This window comes from Diachasma alloeum, unplaced genomic scaffold (genome assembly GCF_001412515.2).
Source record: "Diachasma alloeum isolate Michigan unplaced genomic scaffold, Dall2.0 Dall_scaffold_00278, whole genome shotgun sequence".
NCBI lineage: Eukaryota > Metazoa > Arthropoda > Insecta > Hymenoptera > Braconidae > Diachasma > Diachasma alloeum.
In genome coordinates, this window is record NW_021680417.1 from 187,575 (window position 1) to 206,647 (window position 19,073).

The window sequence follows — 19,073 nt, forward strand, 5'->3', positions numbered from 1 at the left end:
TGGAACCTTTCGCATGTAAGGCACGAACTTACCCACTCGTAACAGATTCGAACTGTTGATTCATTCCGAAGTTAGTGCACGTGTTCGTCACTCTGATTCGATAAAAGATGCGTCCGAATCAAGAACATGCTCGTTTCAGACTCGACTTACGAGATTGTCCCGAGTTCTCGCCCTCGCACATCGAGGTAGAAATGAGCTTACTACGACTTCTACTAGGGATAGTTTCGCACAAAATAAAAATTTTTCCAGGGCAAAATACATATGAGAGTATCGAATAACGAAGTAGTGCTGGAATAGTATATTTCCGGCCTATCGTTATGGGGTTTTTACTCGTGTGTATTGGTGAGTTGAGTTACACCATGAAGGGCGAATATCAATTCCCGGACGAGGAAAAGTGGAGAGCGGTTCGGAAAATGACATTCTTTGCTTGCAGAGAGAACATAATTGTTATGGAGCCATTAGATCTATTTTGGCAACAAGAAATCTCCTGTTTTCAGAAAAAAGCGACCTAATATTAAAAAAATTATTTCTTGAGCCATAGAAGTCATAAAAGAAGCTACGAGCTAAAGTTATTTCTTCCCTTTGAACATATTTCGGAAATGTCTAGAGGTTTTCCTTTGCATAAATTCTCTATTCATTCAATACTAAAGTATTTTACTTTTTATGAAGTAAATTTATGTAACATTTGCAATCATTTCCTCATCTCTTGACACAAAAGAAACCATTTCTTGAGCCATGAGACTCTCACTTTATCGTGAACTGTTCATGTTCAAGTCATAAAGTTTTAATTTTTTATCAATAACTGATAACAAATTTGGCTCAAGAAATTAGTTTTATGATGTTATAACATATTTTTCATGAAAAATCACTTACCCGTAGTTTTCAGGCGTAGCTCGAGGCCACTGTTGCTGCGCACTGTAGTAGTTATCCCCATAATTATAATGCTGAGTGTATCCCGCAGTGGTTGCTGCTACCGTCGCCTGCCCATATCCCTGATAACCTTCAGTCGCTGCTGGATAGTGTTGAGTTGGAAATGACTGTAAACTCATTGTATTGAAGGTATTGTGTTGGCTGTTCAATTGCTTGCGCAGGCGGGCTCGTCTGTTACTAAACCACACCTGCACTCGATTCTCAGTCAATTTAGTCCTTTAACAACAAAAATGACAAATCTCTCTTCAGCAAATCGTCGTTTTCCTTTATTTACGAATCAATTAGACGCCCTGATGGCGAGGGGGGGAGAGGTAGGGTTGACAAAGTTTGATTGATGAGAAAAATTGTGTCCACTATGAAATACAAACTATATTGGCAACATCTAACTTACTTTTGCGCAAGTTCCTCTCTGGTGTAAACATCAGGATACTGCGTCCTATGGAAAGCAGCCTCCAGCTGTTCCAGTTGCTCACCAGTAAACGTTGTTCTACTCCTTCTTTGTTTTCGTTTGAGTACGTAACCAGGCTCGCTCTCAGTGTCTGTATCATCTCCACTACTTCCACCTGCAACCGCAGAGAAATTCCAAAAAAATTACATTTGAAAATTCACATTCTACTCAACAAATTACTGATTTTTTTCACACACCTGCACGGAAACGTCGTAATTTGCTCACTGATAAGTAGGAAGAAAGTGAGTACTTTCCGCTCTAGGGTGGAAAGTATTCACTTGCCTCCCGCTCATCAGAATGCAAAATATCAACTTTTCTTTGTAGGCGTGTTAAAAAATAGCATGTGCACCTCCGGCGAGGAAAACGTAACTTTCCACCCTTGGTGCGAAATATACTATTTCCACACCCCTGCACGGAATGTTCATACTTTTCTCCCTGATGAGCGGGAGGAAAGTGAGCACAAGGTCAAAACTTTCAGCTCTTGGGCGCAACTTTCCACCCTGGGGCAGAAAGTACTCGGCTCCCTTTCCTCCCGCTCATCAAAAAGCAAAATACGAACTTTCCTTTGCAAGCGTGTTAAAAAATCGTATGTGCACCTCGGGCGGAAAGTCTTGCCTTTTTGCCATTGATGCACAATATACGATACGATATATATATGAATTACACTAATAACCAATTCTTACTGAATTTTCCGGTACATTTCTTGAAAATTTTTATCGCATTATAAAATTAATAAAAACTGCAAATTTCACTTCAATTATTCAATGAAAATTAATATTAATAGAAATAAGAAAATTTTAGGTATAGATATTGTAGAATTTTCATGATTTTTTCCCCCTAAATCGGATTTAATGATGTCATTTTCCTGAAAATTACTAGTTAGCTGTCCATGAAATTTCAATTTTTTTTCTAAAACTGTATCTCGATTATTAATATACTTAAAAAACATGTCATACTGTGCTTTCGGTCTCCAATTTCCCTGGCTATCACCTAAAAACTCTTTTCAGATATTTTTTCAAACGACAAAAAATTGAATGATAATAAAAAATACCGAAAGAGAGTGGGGGAATTTCAGTATCCAGCACGTGCTAGACGTCAGATACCAAGATAGGAAGCGAAGTTGGTAACCGCCCACAGTTCACACGCCCGAGTCAGCAACCTACCATTAAATTCCACCCGTGATTACAGACCGTTCGGAGGTCTTGAAGGCAACCCTCAGCCTATACTAAACTAAAACACCGGAGAAATTAGGGGGGATCGTGGAGGAAGGGGGGGGGGGAGCAACAGGAATTAAGTTCTTTGACATGAACGTATACCCAGCGGCGATTTTTCAGCTGCTACACACCATCTTACATTATATCTTTCGTATTCAATTCGTTGCAGCACTAAACGTCTCGAAAAGAAACCGAAAGGAACACGAAACAAAACCACAAAGTGAATTCCATTTCTCAATTAATTCTTATGATGATGCGATAATGTAAAGGTTGAGAGTTTGGGGTCGAGAGTGACATCATCGAATGGAGCGGAACATTTCCGCTTCTGAACCCTGGTTATGAGCTCATTTTGCCCCACTAGTTGTCGAGATTTTTTCAATGATTAAAGGCGTTTATTTAACATAAAATACAGTTGAATAATGTATAAGTACAATTTTAGACAAGCTTAGAAAAATTAAGTCGTAGTCTCAGCCCTTGGGCTCTTACTTACAATTAACATGGCGATTCTATTTTGTCAAGTTGTGTAAGTTGTCGAAACATTCCGAAATCAGCAAAAAAATTTTTCTTCAATATTTTGAAAAATATCAGAGCAAAATGAGTTTATGACTAGGGTTCTCGAAACGCACAATTTCCGATAAATCCAACCAGCCTACACTGAGCCTTTCAAGTTAAAAAATTACGCCGTGGATTATCAAGATTCAAATAATCCACGAGATTTTCGAGATTTTTATGTGAGTTCAGCTATGAGTTCTTGGATATAATTTCCTCTCTCTCTGGACATTTTCTATATTTATATATTCAATTAATTGATTTTCGTGTGAAGAAAAGTTGTATATATATATTTGTATACTTTTTCCGGTAAGCTTCGATGGGCTTTTGCCTGAAGTTTTAATAAATAATCAAAAAACCAAGATACCAAGAAAATGTGGTGAGACTACATTATATCCTTTGTATTCAATTCGCTGCAGTACTAAACGTATAAAGAGAAACAAAAGAAACTCGAAACAGAACCACAAAGTGAGTTCCACCTCTCAATTAATTCTTATGCGATAACGTAAAAGTTGAGAGTTTGGGTTCAAGTGTAACCCCATCATTGGTTGGCGGAAAAGCGGAAAGTTTCCGGTACTGAACCCGTTTTGCCCCATTAGTTGTTGAGATATTCAGAAATCAGAAAAAATTGCAAAACAAATCGTTAATATCTTAAGAACTATCGGGGGAAAATGGGTTTATAACCAGGGTTTGGAAACGAAAATTTTCCGATCTATTCATTAAGCTCACACTGGACTCTGCTAGTTGAAAAATTACGCTGTGAATCTTCCAGATTCAAATAAATGTCTAAATCAATGAATCCTGAGCCACCTGTTATGGATGGACAAGCGGAGGTAAGACAAGTGCGTTAAAAGCCATTTTGAGGGCATCAGGGAGTTGAGTTGAGAGTTGGGTGTATGCGGTTTCGCCAAGATTAAAGGCCTCTGGGTTTGCTCGTAAATCCTCCGCGACGCATCCTCCGGGGGCTACACCAAACGATTCCGACGAAGCCTGACGATTTCCGCGACGACCCATCAACGACCCATCAACGTATACATACCTTCAATTTTTCCTCTTTATAACTTTTTCCAGATTATTAGATTTTTTTCTTACACTTTCGTCCTTTTATTTTTAAGACGATAAATCGCAGAAATGCGCTTTTGATTTTTTTTCCCCTCTCCAGTTACAATGAACGGTAATAAATCTGAGAAATGCTCTAATGCTCAGGTATTTGTAATGTAGAGTCGGTAGGGTCTTTGATGGTATCACAATTTGTTGAAATAGAGAACAATATTCGGTGAGATAATGGAGGTTTTATCGCTTCATAGAAACGTAAACTTAGTGTCGGCTCATTTGAAATTTGCGGAATCTATTTTCACATAAAACTTCATTCCAGAAGAAATAAATAGTTGGAATCTAGAGTCGATTAGGACCCCAGTCGACAGATCGGAAAATTTCCTGTGGAAAAGTCGATATGACAACCTATTTTGCCCCATTTCTTCTTTCATTATTACAAAAGTTGATTTTCGCTTACACAAGTTCTCATCTCTGTAATTAAAAAACTAGAGCGGTAAAACGGATCATCGTATTGACTTTTGCGGGAAATTTCCCTGGCCATTCAAAGCGCATACTTTCACATACCCTAGACAAAGACCACATTTTTCGGAAATAATAAAACCGTCCAGTGGTTAACGGATTGAAGTGAAAAAAAAATCGTGAGAGTATGAGGTTCGATGGGAAAATTACTGGAATGATTTTATTTTTGCCGAGAGAAAGGTGAAAAAGTTGTGGCTCTCGCAGCGTTCGAGGCGGCACCCCTCTCAAAGATTAGTATTGAGAGGGCCCCAAGGTAACGGCCGAGGGACCACACGCGGCGGTACATCAGTTCCCTTGTACTCCGATGCTCTAGTTGAACTATTTTCTCCCATTCTACCTCGAGAAACATTTTTTTCTGTTTATACAAACAGTAAAAAACGCCTATCTCACCGATTTCATAACCTCAAAGTCCACCATATAAAAAACATTAAGGGGGGATCCGGGTGAAATTTAAAAGTCTTCTGTGGATCTAGGGACTTATTGAGCGACTTTATTTATATGGTGGAATATGTTAAAAAGTGGGAAAATCCTGAACCCAAAATCGGTCTGGTCGATCGGGTAATCGGTTTTGCCCTGTACTTCGACGGAAAATGTCGTTTTTCATATGTTTCTCCCTTTGAAACGTTCCTCGTTCCCCAATTTTAATCCGATTTTTTTTTTGAAAATATTCGTGAGACTCCAAAGAACAAAGTTAAGCTTCCGTTTAACGATCCATTTTATAGATCATGAGAAAATCGAAGAAAACCGAAAAAAAAATGAAAAAACCGAAAAAAGCGTTTTCCCTTCTGTCTTTGCATTATGCCTGAAACGTCTTCATTTTGAATAGTTGCCGATCAGAAGGAAAACCCCCTTTTTTTTCTTTTTTTTTGTTTTGTTCATGAACTTTCATGGCATTTCATTGTCTCATGAACATTTTGAAAAAAAAAACAAATCAGATCAAAATTGGGAAACGACCCGAGTAGAAATTCCGGTCAGGTCTTGATCAAGTTTGGATCAGGTTAGATCTGACCACTGATCAGGTATTGATAAAGTTGACGGAACCGGTCTTGATCAGACATGTTACGCCTCTGACCAATCCGGATTTGATCAGGACGAATGGATCCGAACTTAATCGAAATACGCGGCAGCGTATCGGCCAAGAAAAAGTTTTGACTCTGACTGTACAAAACTGGCCGATACACTGCCGTGTATCTATACATGAAGCAACTACCCCCTCCACTATCTCCGACACATATCCATTAAATAAAATACAAATGTGACAAGCTACATGAAAAATAATCTTAGTTATATTATATAAATCGACCACAAGCTTCTCATTGATGTAACTATTTTTTTATTCCAATCAATATTTTAAAAAAGATGCGCCTAGCAACAGGTTCACATGCACATTCTCGTATTTCACATTATCTCCCATCATTTTTTTGTTTCGAAGTTGGTAGCACTGCAATACAGCCGCACAGACCAAGGAGGGAGCCCGGGAATTTACAAATTGAATTTGGCGCATGAACGATAAATTCCACAGATATTTTTCAACTTAGTTCCGTGCATAAATAAATTCTGAAAGAAGCAAATTAAGTCGGAAAATCTGGAATAAGTAATTAAAAGTCGGTGGAAATGATGACTGTGAGGTACAATTATTTGTTTTGCATCGATTGTTAATTGGTAAGATGATCTATAGTATGAAAAATAATTTTTTTTTATCGTTTATGAAAAATAAATGAGTTGAATTGAATTGGAAATAGAAAAATGTATAGGATATAAAATAGATTCCTTGCTTATTTTGAAAAAAATAATGAAATCTCCCTAAAAGAACAAAAACAAATGTTTTGGTAAAAAAAAAACGCGAAGAAAAAGTTTGGGTTAGTTCTTACTGAGAAGTAGAAATTTTTGAAAAATACAAAGAAATGAAAAAGAAAGCCAAGTCAACAATGTCGAACGAACGAACATAGTGCACAATCAGATTTCTATGAGAAAAATAGTTTCAAATCGAATAAGGATTAAGAAAAAATTCTTTATGAAATAAAAAATTACTAGAAGGAGAACCAACGTTCTTGACGCCGAATTTTTCAACTCACTGTTTAGTATCAATCTAATCCGCCATCTTTTGATCCGCGCCAAGGACGCTGGTTCGCCTTCTAGTAGTTTTTTATTTCATGAAGAATTTTTTCTTAATCCTTATTCGATTTGAAACTATTTTTCTCATAGAAATCTGATTATGCACTATGTTCGTTCGTTCGACATTGTTGACGTGGCTTTCTTTTTCATTTCTTTGTATTTTTAAAAAATTTCTACTTCTCAGTAAGAACCAACCCAAACTTTTTCTTGGCACTGTTTTTTTTTACAAAATTAAGTCAACTGTATGAAGACCGGATGACCTGTCTGTCAGTATCAATAAAAATTATCAATGATAATTAATCCAAAACAAAAGATAATTCAATTCTTTCACCGTAGGCAGCCTCTCTTAATGAANGTTCGTTCGTTCGACATTGCTGACGTGGCTTTCTTTTTCATTTCTTTGTATTTTTAAAAAATTTCTACTTCTCAGTAAGAACCAACCCAAACTTTTTCTTGGCACTGTTTTTTTTTACAAAATTAAGTCAACTGTATGAAGACCGGATGACCTGTCTGTCAGTATCAATAAAAATTATCAATGATAATTAATCCAAAACAAAAGATAATTCAATTCTTTCACCGTAGGCAGCCTCTCTTAATGAATCTCTATACTGCTATTACCTCTGAAAAAGCTTATTATTTTTCTACCGATGCTAGGGATCGAACCGGGGATCCTAAGATTGCTAATCCTATGCCCTAACCACTACGCTATCGCGCTATTACTATTGAATAAACTGTACATTGCCTATATGATTTGTATCGGGGTATTCGTTGAATTTACGATTATTCCTGATCTCGCGGATGTGCGTGTGTATTCTCAGAGATAAAATATGCTCAATTGAATATTTATTTATTTCAATAATAAATAATAATAATGATAATAACAATAACACTAATAAATAAATAGACATTTAGTAATTTTTTTTTCAAGATCATTTGGGTGTAAGTTTGATACTCCTCTAATACGTATTTACGGCATCATCATCCCTCCCTTCTGTACATTTGGGAAGGGCTGGCTGTTAATTAAATTGATTAATTCAATTAAATTCATTAAATTAAATTAATTTAATTTATTTTACTTATAGTATAATGATCCTTTTTAAAGATTGAAAATAATTATTGCTAATGGTTGATAAAACTTAATTTGAATAGTATAATAATAGTTAATTAAATTATATGAAAAACTTATTAAAATTAATGTTAGGTGGACCGGATCTGAATCTGATCATTTTCTTTTCAATTGACTCCGTTCAAATACCGATCAAAGACATCAAATCGGAATTTGATCAAATTGGGGTCAAGCAGCCGACCTCAGGGTGAGATCGTGCCTACCTGATCAGAACTTGATCTGAATCATCCTGCAGTTTTTCGGATCCGATCTACTGGATCAAAACTTGATCAGATTCACATCAGGCATCATCTGATCTTGTCTACCTGATCAGAACTTGATCTGAACTCGCCTGCAATTTTTCGGATCCGATATGCTGGATCAGAACTTGGTCAGGTTCTCATCAGGCATCATCTGATCATGTTTACCTGATCAGAACTTGATCTGAACCCGCCTGTAGTTTTTCAGATCCGATCTGCTGGATCAGAACTTGGTCAGGTTCTCATCAATAATCACCGGATCAGTCGAACCTTACAAAAACCTGATCAAGTTCTGATCGTGCTTCAGGTGGGCCTGAAGCAATTTCCACTCGGGGAGGAACGTTTTAAAGGTAGAAACACGAAAAACGACGTTTTCCGTTTAAGTACGGGGCAAAACCGATTGGGTCTGGGATTTTTTCCACTTTTTAACATATCCCATCATATAACTAAAGTTGCTCAATAAGTCCCCAGATCCACCGAAGACTTTCAAATTTCACTGGGGTCCCCCCTTAAAGCAGTTATTTTTATCAATATATTTCTTCTAGGATGAACCACACGTGGAGGGGCAATAATTCAATGATTCTATCAAGATCATGGACGTCATGGGAAATTTAGCAAATTTCAATTTTTTGGGGATTCAACTCCAGCCACGTCGCCGTCGTGAACCCTAGGTAACCCCAAGAGCTGGTAGGGTTATCGGACCTTATTTTGCTATTAATGACATAATTTCATATGTATACCTCTATATTTTCAATTATAAAAAATTATTGCCTTATGGAGGGAGGTGGAGGTGTGTAATGAGACCGTGCAGCTATATGAGCATATAAATTTAAACTTATATATGCCTCATACAGGTTGAAATTGAGTCCAAGTTATCCAGAACATTCACAATGACGCTTTCCTACATCGATTTTGATCATATCAAATTTAAATGTTGAATTTGAATAGTATATGAATTTGATGATATTTTAAAACCTTGTCATCTGGTACCAGAAATACTTCACAATTTGAGCCCCTATATGGTCCCGTTAATCACGGGGAAAGGCCAACAATTTAATAGTAGAAGCAGGGTCTATTTCCAAATTTCAATTCTGAATTGTATTGACTGGATTAATATACGAGCTATTTATCCAAAATGTTCATTTTTTACTTTATAAACAGTGAAAAAGTAATATTTTTTAATTTCTAAACCTCAAAATCATAACCGCACATTGAAGAGAAATTGAAAAACTCTTTTTCATTGATCTAAGTTTGTTAAAAATGTTATACATCCAATTGTGTGAATATCCTCTCTCAACAATAAGAATAAAATGCAATGATAATAAAGAGCACAGCGGGGTACCCAATATATTTTATCCTCATCGTTGAAGTGAGAAAAAGAGTTGTTGCAACCTCTTTGCGTGTTCCAATAAATAAAACCATTCTCAGTGTGCCTTTGGAAATATGCCGACGGTAAGTTTAATTCTATGCGTTTCTTACGCCTCGGAACATCTCATCACAAAATTTAAAGAGGATCCGTACTTATTTGTCAGTTCTTATTTTAAGTGAGTTGATTTATTTTATTTTTATTTGTAGGGAATTGAGACATTATTTTTCATGCAAAATTCGAAAGTCAGGATTTTTTTCACGATTGATAATTATGGGACTTACCTAGAATTCCGTTGATGGAGTGGTTGGCTCGTACGTCGTCTCCAGGTCTTGAGGAATTTCCGGGCCCTCTGAGGAGTCTGTTGATACTGGAGGCTGAGGGGACTGTCGTTTTGTCACAGAGGCCCTCCTGCTGACAGATGCACAAACGGAATGGCAAGTTAATACATTTGTGCCAAGGTTTGAGAGGCATTTTAAGGGGTCGATAGAGAGGAGCAAGAGGGAGGGGAGTCTCTATAATTCATGGTTGAGGGGAAATTCGAATCATTACATGTAACAGAAATTAATTTATCCATGATTGTGAGCTGGAAATTTTCCTCAAAATAACTGGTTATATTTTTTTATCTTTACATGAATTAAAGAGACTTTAGTAATGTTTAGGACGTGTCTCCTCAACTCATCTGTCGAAGAATTCCAAAGAATGGTCGGGAGCGATTGACAGGGATTAGAGAAACTCCCCTCCACTTCACATGTTGGTGTATTTTCAATGTAAATGTTTCATATAGACATCTTTAACCTCGATTTGGAGGGGCAGGTGGAGTGAGTCTCTGTACCTCATGATTGAGGGGAAGTTTCAATCATTAGGATCACCAAAATTGTTTCATTTATGAGTAGACCTTTGAATTTCTCGATTTGCACACGACGATTTGACAATTCAAGTCAAAACAAATGTTTCATCAACAGACCTTTATCAACTGCGTTCGTATCTCCCAATCCACGAGACTCGGATTCTCCCTCTTCAACTTCTCGATTCTCGCCTCGACTTCCGGTGTGGCGACCCTGGGTTTACTCCCCCCAATGACTCCCGGCCTGATCGATCCAGTCTCGTGGAATCTGTTCAAAATTTTGGAGACACAACCGTGAGAGACCTTCAATTGTCTTGAGATCATACAGGGACGAACTCCGGCTGATGCCAACCGCACAATTTCCGATCGCACGTGATTGGGCAGAGGTCGGCCATTTATGAAAACTCCACCCAGCTGATTCACCCTTCCTTGACCTAGAAGAAAATGAACACCATTTTTAAAAATCCTTTATAATTTTATCGGAACAATTCAGCTAAAAATAAATATTAAATATTTATTAATCTATATAAAAAATGATATAAAATAATATTATATAACATGGAATGTAAATAATACAATATAAAATAATAAAAAATATAAAAAATCAGTGCCGGTCGCTCGCTTTGCTCGCTCCCGAATTAGGGTGTAACCGGTAGAGGTTAGTCGAATTGGGTGAAACCCATTACGGATCAAACCAATAACTTGCCGACCAATTGTCTTTCCTTCATTCATTAGGAAAAGACCCAAATCTTGAAAGTTTTATCCGGGTAAATTAATAACTGTTGAGACAATTTTCATCTGAATTCAGTCAGCTTTCAGTTATATCGCAATCCAGTTTCTGCACAAATACGACACATTTTTAAATTTAAAAATCCGAGTTCTAGAAGTTTTATTTTTAGAAAAAACTGGAAAACGCCTGAATCGATTTTGCTCAAAATCCGTTCTGATGTACTGCATACGAATATCCATGGATTGAATGAAAAACAATCCAAATCGTATCATTTCTACTGGAAAAATGATCGAATTAGACAAAAAAATGTAATGTTCGGCGTTTTTCTACATGTTTTTTGCGAATAATAGTCCGTAAGCTAGGAGGATTTTTGCACACATTTTAGGTCGCGATGATTTTTTCATTGGATTCTATGTTTTTCGACCTGCTGAATCCGAATATGAAGGTCCGCGGCTTCAATTCCTGTGAGTTTTTTTTTTATTAACAATTTTTTAATAAATAATTGAAAAATCAAATTTTCAGGTCGGGAAAAAATTTTTCTGTTAAATATACGCCATTTTAAGGGGGGTATATTCTGAGCCATTTTTTCGTATTCACAACGGTTCCATCAATAAAAATCATAAACAAATGATTTTTCTAGGTATTTTCGAAAATATTGATTATTACTTTTTTTTTCGTATTTGACGTTGTTGCATGAGTTATTTATATGATACATCATGAATCATGGAGGAAAGGACTCAATTTATTGTAAATTAGTCATTTTTCAATAATTTGTTTAAATTTAAAAAAAATCAATTTTTGACGGAGAAAAAAAATGTTTTGCATGTTAGAAGCAATTTGAAAAAAGTAAGTCCTCATAATATTTTCTCTAAAGTCAACCATTTGTTCATAAAAAAATTATGAAACTCTCAGGATCCGGGACAATAAAAGTTTTCCACATTGCAGTTATTTCATCGTATATTTATTATGACACGTTCCTTTGGTTTTACAAGAACAGAAACTGATACACACAATTCCGACCTTTACACAGGCACATCTGTTATTAGAGCATTTTTGAACCGAATGGCGATAAAAACTGATTACATTTTGTTCAAATAATTCATTATCGCAGAGGAAAAGCCGTTCCAGCAGATTTCGTTCGGAGGTCCGTTTCCGAGAAATATCTCGGGATCTAAAAAAGATGGCAAAATTTCTCTAAAGAGCTTTTTTATAGAGCAAAGTGAGACCTTCAAAAAAGATTTTCACAAAAATCACGTCAGCTGCCTTAGATTCGAAAATACTCTTCGGAAACTGAGCGAGAATTCCACTGAAACCGTTTTACCTCTTCGTTACAGGATTGAAACTATTGCGATTGAAGATTTTCCTTCGTTATTGAAACAAATACAGCCATAAAAATGTTAATCTGCCCTGAAAGTATTGATTTGTTCAAATTTATATGAATGAAATGCGCAAGTTCTGCAGGATTTCTCCTTCTATAAATTTCGGGTGAATTTGTGAGGAATTAATTTCTTCATAATTTTTTTATGAACAAATGGTTGACTACCGACGTCGGTGGCGAGTGGATTAGACGCAAGTCTAGTGTGCGAAAGGTTGTGAGTTCGATTCCCCGTGGAACCGAATTTTTCAACGGAAGGCTCCGGCGAGCGGGAGGTTGCTAATAGAGGAACCGCCTGTACCGGCATGGGTTTTCTGTGGTTTCCCCATGCTACTTCTATGTTCTATAGAAGTGCGAATGCGGTACAGTGTAGAATCCACAGCCGCATGCATAGGGTTGGATAGAGTGCCGAATGGGACCCGAAAAAGGGACTCCGAGGCCGTAAAAAAAAAAAAAAAAACAAATGGTTGACTTTAGAGAAAGTATTATAAGGACTTACCTTTTTCAAATTGCTTCTAACATACAGAAAATTTTTTTTCTCCGTCGAAAATTCATTTTTTTTTATTTAAACAAATTATTGAAAAATGACTAATTTACTGTAAATTGAGTCCTTTCCTCCATGACTCATGATATATCATATAAATAACTCATGCAACAACGTGAAATACGAAAAAAAAAATCAATATTTTCGAAAATACCTAGAAAAATCATTTGTTTATGATTTTTTATTGATGGAACCGTTGCGAATACGAAAAAAATGGCTCAGGACATCCCCCCCCCTTAAAATGGCGTATATTTTACAGAAAAAATTTTTCCCGACCCGAAAATTCGATTTTTCAATTACTTATTAAAAAATTGTTAATAACAAAAAAACACACAGGAATTTGAGCCGCGGACTTTCATATTCGAATTCAGCAGGTCGAAAAACATAGAATCCAATGAAAAAATCATCGCGACCTAAAATGTGTGCAAAAACCCCCCTAGCTTACGGACTATAACTAGAGAAGCGCTGAGACGATCGTTTTCACAAACCAATCAGTTCGAAGTTACACAAAGATGCATCGATTGCAAAGAACAATTTTAAATCGCATCATTCGTTGAAGAGTAATCGTCGGGCAAAATTTTGTTTACATATATTCATATATATACACACACACACACACAAACAAACATGTCTTCAAAATTTGTTAAAAATAATTCTAAACGTCAAGAAAAGTGGAAAAATCATGGAAATTGCCCATTCAATTTTCGGGGTCATTACTATAACTACCCGATAGATCGGAAAGTTAATAATATAAAAATCACTATTTTTGCTGGGAAATTTTTCTGTCCTTTAAATGCACCCCATTTTGCCTTTTTAGGTCAGATACACAACACGCAAGTTGTGCCTCCTAATTACCAATAATGAGGTTACCTTTAATTAACTTAATTATAATTACCAACCTACGTGGGACATATTACGCGGTTTGATGGGTTGTCTGGGTTAAAGACAAAATGAATGCAGAGACATACGGAACGCTATGGGGATCGCGTGTGCGGAAAGAGATACCGGGTTTATTCATGTGCGGCTTTGAGGGATGGACATAGGATCCTTTTTCGAGTTATACGGCCTTCGTGGTTTTGCCACGAGTTGTAAACCAACGGACTTCTTTTTTTTACTAAGCCTCCGGGTTGTGGTATTATGTACACGTAATATTCAATTTACTTTTTCAGGGCTCTTTTACACTACAAAAAATGTTTTTCATTAATTATCCATTCAAAAAAATGCACATTAAAATTTCAAATGTTGAAAAATATTTTTCATTTTTCGCAAAAATGAAGTTTGTGATAACCCGGCTGTGTGGCGCACTTGGTAGCAGCATGAGGTTCACAACCTCAAACTCCCAGGTTCGAGCCCCCACCGGGCCAAAATTCCGCACCAATTTTTCATCACAAATTTCCACATAATATTCATCTGAAAATTTAACACAATTTTCAAACCGAATATTCCACAGATTTTCCAAGTGAAAAAACCCACTCCACATTCAACATTCCCTGGCTGAAGGCCCTCGGGCGATGGCCGCGTTGGCAAGTTAACCCTCGCCACGAAAAACTGGTGAAATTTGAAATTTTTCTGAAGTTTGTGGGAAAAAAAGTTGAATATCTCGAGAAATATGGGGGCAAAATGGGTTCATATTCAGAGTTTGAAATCAAAAATTTTCTGAACTATCTGGTGGGCTCCCTAGCATTGATTTCTCAATTTCGAATCATCACGCTATTCAGGGTCCAAAATAAATACCAATTAATTCCCAGAATGATCGGTTTGTTTTGCTAAAACCAATCATTACACGAATCTAACATCGAAAAAAATAATCCCCCCTTCCCCTATCTCGCCATTAGGCGTTTAAAGTCGTTCGCGTTCGCGCCTGCGCGTTGAGCACAGCCCGCAAGAGAGAGGGAGAGGGCCCATAGCGCGTCGGAGTAGTGTGTCGGCGTTCTTTTGATCTCGCCTGTAATCCCGTCGGGCCCTCGGGCCTGACTGACGTCACACCTAGTATCCGTCGTGGGTTAACATGTACAAGACCTCCACGCATACATCTCGAGCCACTTCTCCTGCCAGTTCTCGCTCCTTTTTTCAAATGAATCAGGGGGACCTCACTGGTGCGAGAGAAAGAGAGAAAGTTGAAAAAAATCGGAGGGAGAGAAAAATTCAAAAGCCAAGAGGGAAGAAATATTATTGGAGAAGGAATGAGAGAAAGAAAAAATGAGCGGTGACTCGTGTCGGATGTTGACGATGACGGTCAACTTCTTTTGATAAAACGCAGGGGACGCATGGGCTATTGGGAAAACAATGACTCTTTATCGCATTCAATTACCGCCGAGCCTCATAAAGCATGAGGTATGACAAGTATTGAATAACAAAGGATTTGAAGTGTCTATGATTATTTTCGAGCTTTGTTTAAATATTCCTTTTTATGGTTTGTGATGGATTAGGTCTCTTGCAATCTGTTGCTCTAGTTGGGTTATTTAACCTTTACAACTGAGAAAAAAAGCTTTTTATGGCTGGTAAGCGGTACCAAAATGATCCGTAATTTTATATTGAATTCTTTTAAACGTTGATTCAACATTTTTTATGATATTTTGGGATGCGCTATAGGTTTTTTGCAATCTGATGCTTTGAGTGGAATCACTTCCCCTTCCGTAAGGAAAAGAGGCATTTTTGCTTCTACAAAAGGTAAAAAATGACTGTTATAATTTTTCTATTGGAATTTTCTTGAATTTTCTTTCAATATTTCTTCTGATGTTTCGTTATTGGTTAGAGTTCTGCGCTTTGATGCTCTGATATAAATATTTTGCCCGTCCGTTTAGAAAAGTAGCTCTCCTACCTCTCAAGTGATAGAAAAACTCTTTTATTATCCCTCATTGTTTTTTTTTCACTCTTCGACCATTTCTTCTGATGCCTCAATATTAGTTCCCTTGCGTTCTCACGCTTCACGGTTAAACTATTTGACCCCTCTAATTAAAGAAAAACGCTTTTTCTACCTGACAGGCGGCATCTAAAATTCACGATTTCCTATTGAACGGTTGGTTGGTTCTAACAGTTGGGGAGTAATGGGGCAGAATGAATTCAATTGTAGTAGATTTTGCAGGACATTTCATATAGTTTAAGGCAACATTACCTAAGTTGATGTCAATTGAGAGATTCACAAACTTTTCAGCATTACTTTGAGTTTTTTTGAGATCGACTTTGTTTCCGTTTCTTTCGATTTCCCCAAAGTATGAAAAAATTGTCTTTGAATTTGCAAAAATTCATGAAAATTGGCGAAAGGAAGAACTTATGACATCTTTCCATGTCAAGTAAGTGTCTAGGAAATGGAACGGATGTTATGGAAGTAGAATATCTTCATGATGGATAGAATTATGTTTTACGATACCGGCGGTAGGTATGCATGGGGCGTTGAAACATAAGGTTACGGTGTAGGAATAAACGTGGAGATATAAGAGAGGCCCCGTCTAATGTCTGATATCGGATAGACCTCGGGCGACGGCAGCGATGATTGAAGCCCTCCACTGTGGGCCGACGTCAGCTTGGATTATCTTGACCGGATGGCGCGCGATTCTGCACCATAAACCTCCCACCCAAATGTTCGGAGATATTCAAAACGTGTATTATCGTTTTGTGCAATTGATTCTGGGGTTGAGGGAGTAGTAGAATGATGCATTGGCGTTTAGATGGGGGTTTACAATTAGGGGAATCACCTGGAGCGACGCGGGAAATTTGAAAATAAAATATTCTGGAGAGACTGGTCAAATCAATCGGGTATGATACATAATTCATGCTCGAAAATTATTTTCAGGGAGTTAATATGCATGATACGCTTCCGCGGTATGCGGGTATAATATGGGTGGTCGTGATGCATAAAATTTCGGTGTAAAAAACATTACGAGGAAGAGGAGATTCATGAGAAAAGCTCAATTATCTCGAAAACTCATCTATCAAAATTAATATTTTTTTTCTTGGGAAATCAGAAAATACTAAATAACAATTCTCAATAGTTTTTTTATTGACGTCTCGATAACGGATGGGGCAAAATGGGCTCTTGCAAGTGCCTACCTCACAATCCCCGAGAATTAATGTCAGATTAACAAATTAAGATCTACTGATGAGAATCTCTGATCATTAATCATTATCACAAGTTAATTAACTTTTGAATTCATGAAGCCTCGACACAGAATTGGACATAAGATAGTGATCAATGAGATGAGAAGTTTGTCGAGTAACGAAATAACTGTTAATTAATTGAATAACTTTGATTACTAAATTTTTCCATTAATAATATGAATTCTGATGAATTTACCTTGGAACGGATATCCAGCGAAGTAAGGTGCCATGTTGAAAGTGCTGACAGCCATGAATGAGACTCTCTCTCAATTTATCACTGTCTCTACTCTCTTTACTCAGTATTAAAAGCCAAAAAACGAAAGTTTCCAATCACAAAACAGTTTATAATTAATTCACTGGTTGTCACAAACTCGAAGAACTGCGAAGATAGCCAATTTTCCGAAATGTTTTTTTTTAATGAATACGGGGTGCGCGCCTGAGGGCTTGAGTGACAGCGGACCTGTTGGACCGTCGGTGTCTCGACTCCAACTGTTGAGTAAAATCATTAAGTTGGATCTCTTGTTGGCGATGCCGGAGGGGGAGAGAGCCAGGCCAAAGTGGTGCCGACAACACCACTGCCTTTAAAAAGTGACTCCACCTCCTTTGAGCCGTCGGAAGAAGTTGAAAGGAACTCAAAAGGAGATCCACGCGACCACCGACAAGGGAGAGCATTTTTATTGGTGGAGGGAACTTATCCTTTGCTCCGCCCTTACGGACTGCCTCTTGGAATCACTCCCACGCGCCTTGATTTCTTTATTACGATTTTTTTCGGATGATTGCGACCTCTTGGATAATTTTTTTTCGAAATTTGAGCAAAAATTTGATAAATAAAAAATCATGGTAATTGAAATATTGGAAAATTGGGATCGATATAGTGACCCCATTGGAGAATTATAAAAACTTTAGCTGAAAAACTGAATATGACGACCCATTTTGCCTCAGAACTTCTCGAGGTATTAAAGAAAAACGAATTTGAACTTCCGGAAGGTACTTTTTAATATTAGGAGAACTACTGGAAATTTGCTGGCCTATCACACTATCCGGGTTGCAAATGACTACCTTAACTTTATCTATCTACCTATATCTTGACTGGATGCGTTTTTGACTGAATTTTAGATATTGTTGTTGAAATTTTATCAGAAAAAAGATCAATCAAAAAAATCTCCAACAAAAAATTTTCAGTCAAATACGCATTTAACCAAGGCGTGTCACCCTTGTGACCCTCGTGACGCTAGCGACTACTTTTTTTGTGTGACCCTTTTGACCCTAGAAACTTGTTTTTCATGACCCTTGTGACCCGCCCTTATGACCATTTCGATTGACCCTCCCTTGTAATTATTTCGATTGTCCCTTTCGTATGTCTGTTTTGATTCATCCTCCCTTAATCTTCCTTGCATCCACGGTAAAAAATGGACCCACTGCACGCTATTCGCACTCACCGTATATGCACGTTAAAAAAAATTACTTTATATCCACGGTGAAAAATCTTTCCTATCCCACGTAGGAAATGCCAGTGTTGGAAAAACGAGCCAAGTCTGGCACAAGCCTGGGCTTGCCAAGTCTGGGCGCCCAAGCTTGGACCGAGGTTTGGCCACCCCTGGGGACCAGGGCTTGAGTCTCGGGGGAAGGGCGGGTAACCGAGCCTTGGTTGACAGATCTGGCCCAGCTTTGGTCGAACATTGGCATGCCGGAGCTCGATAACCAAGCCCCAGCCAGCGGTGGCCCGGAGCCTGGTCATTATGGGCTCCAGCCGTTGCCCACGTACGAAAAAACGAATGGGCCGAGCTTGGCCCAAGCCCGGTGGCCGGCCTGCCGAACTTCGGGACCCGTTCCTCAACCGGGACCGCGCCGGACTTGGTTGAAACCTGGAATGATAACATCGGGCCAGGTCTGGGCGCCCATCTCGGCCCAGCGTTG

General features: G+C 37.7%; 1 protein-coding gene across 1 annotated transcript in view; it reads right to left on the reverse strand.

Moving 5' to 3' along the window:
• The window catches only part of LOC107038166 (protein gooseberry), a 27,785-nt gene extending 10,375 nt beyond the window's left edge, over positions 1–17,410 (reverse strand). The window contains exons 1-5 of the mRNA XM_015257084.1: positions 17,353–17,410; positions 10,530–10,843; positions 9,847–9,976; positions 1,322–1,493; positions 874–1,146 (exon numbers count right to left, since the gene is read on the reverse strand). Coding sequence (XP_015112570.1) covers positions 874–1,146; positions 1,322–1,493; positions 9,847–9,976; positions 10,530–10,843; positions 17,353–17,407 — 944 coding nt within the window. The 5' untranslated portion in view covers positions 17,408–17,410. The remainder of the gene's footprint in view (positions 1–873; positions 1,147–1,321; positions 1,494–9,846; positions 9,977–10,529; positions 10,844–17,352) is intronic.
• Positions 17,411–19,073: the final 1,663 nt, after the last annotated feature.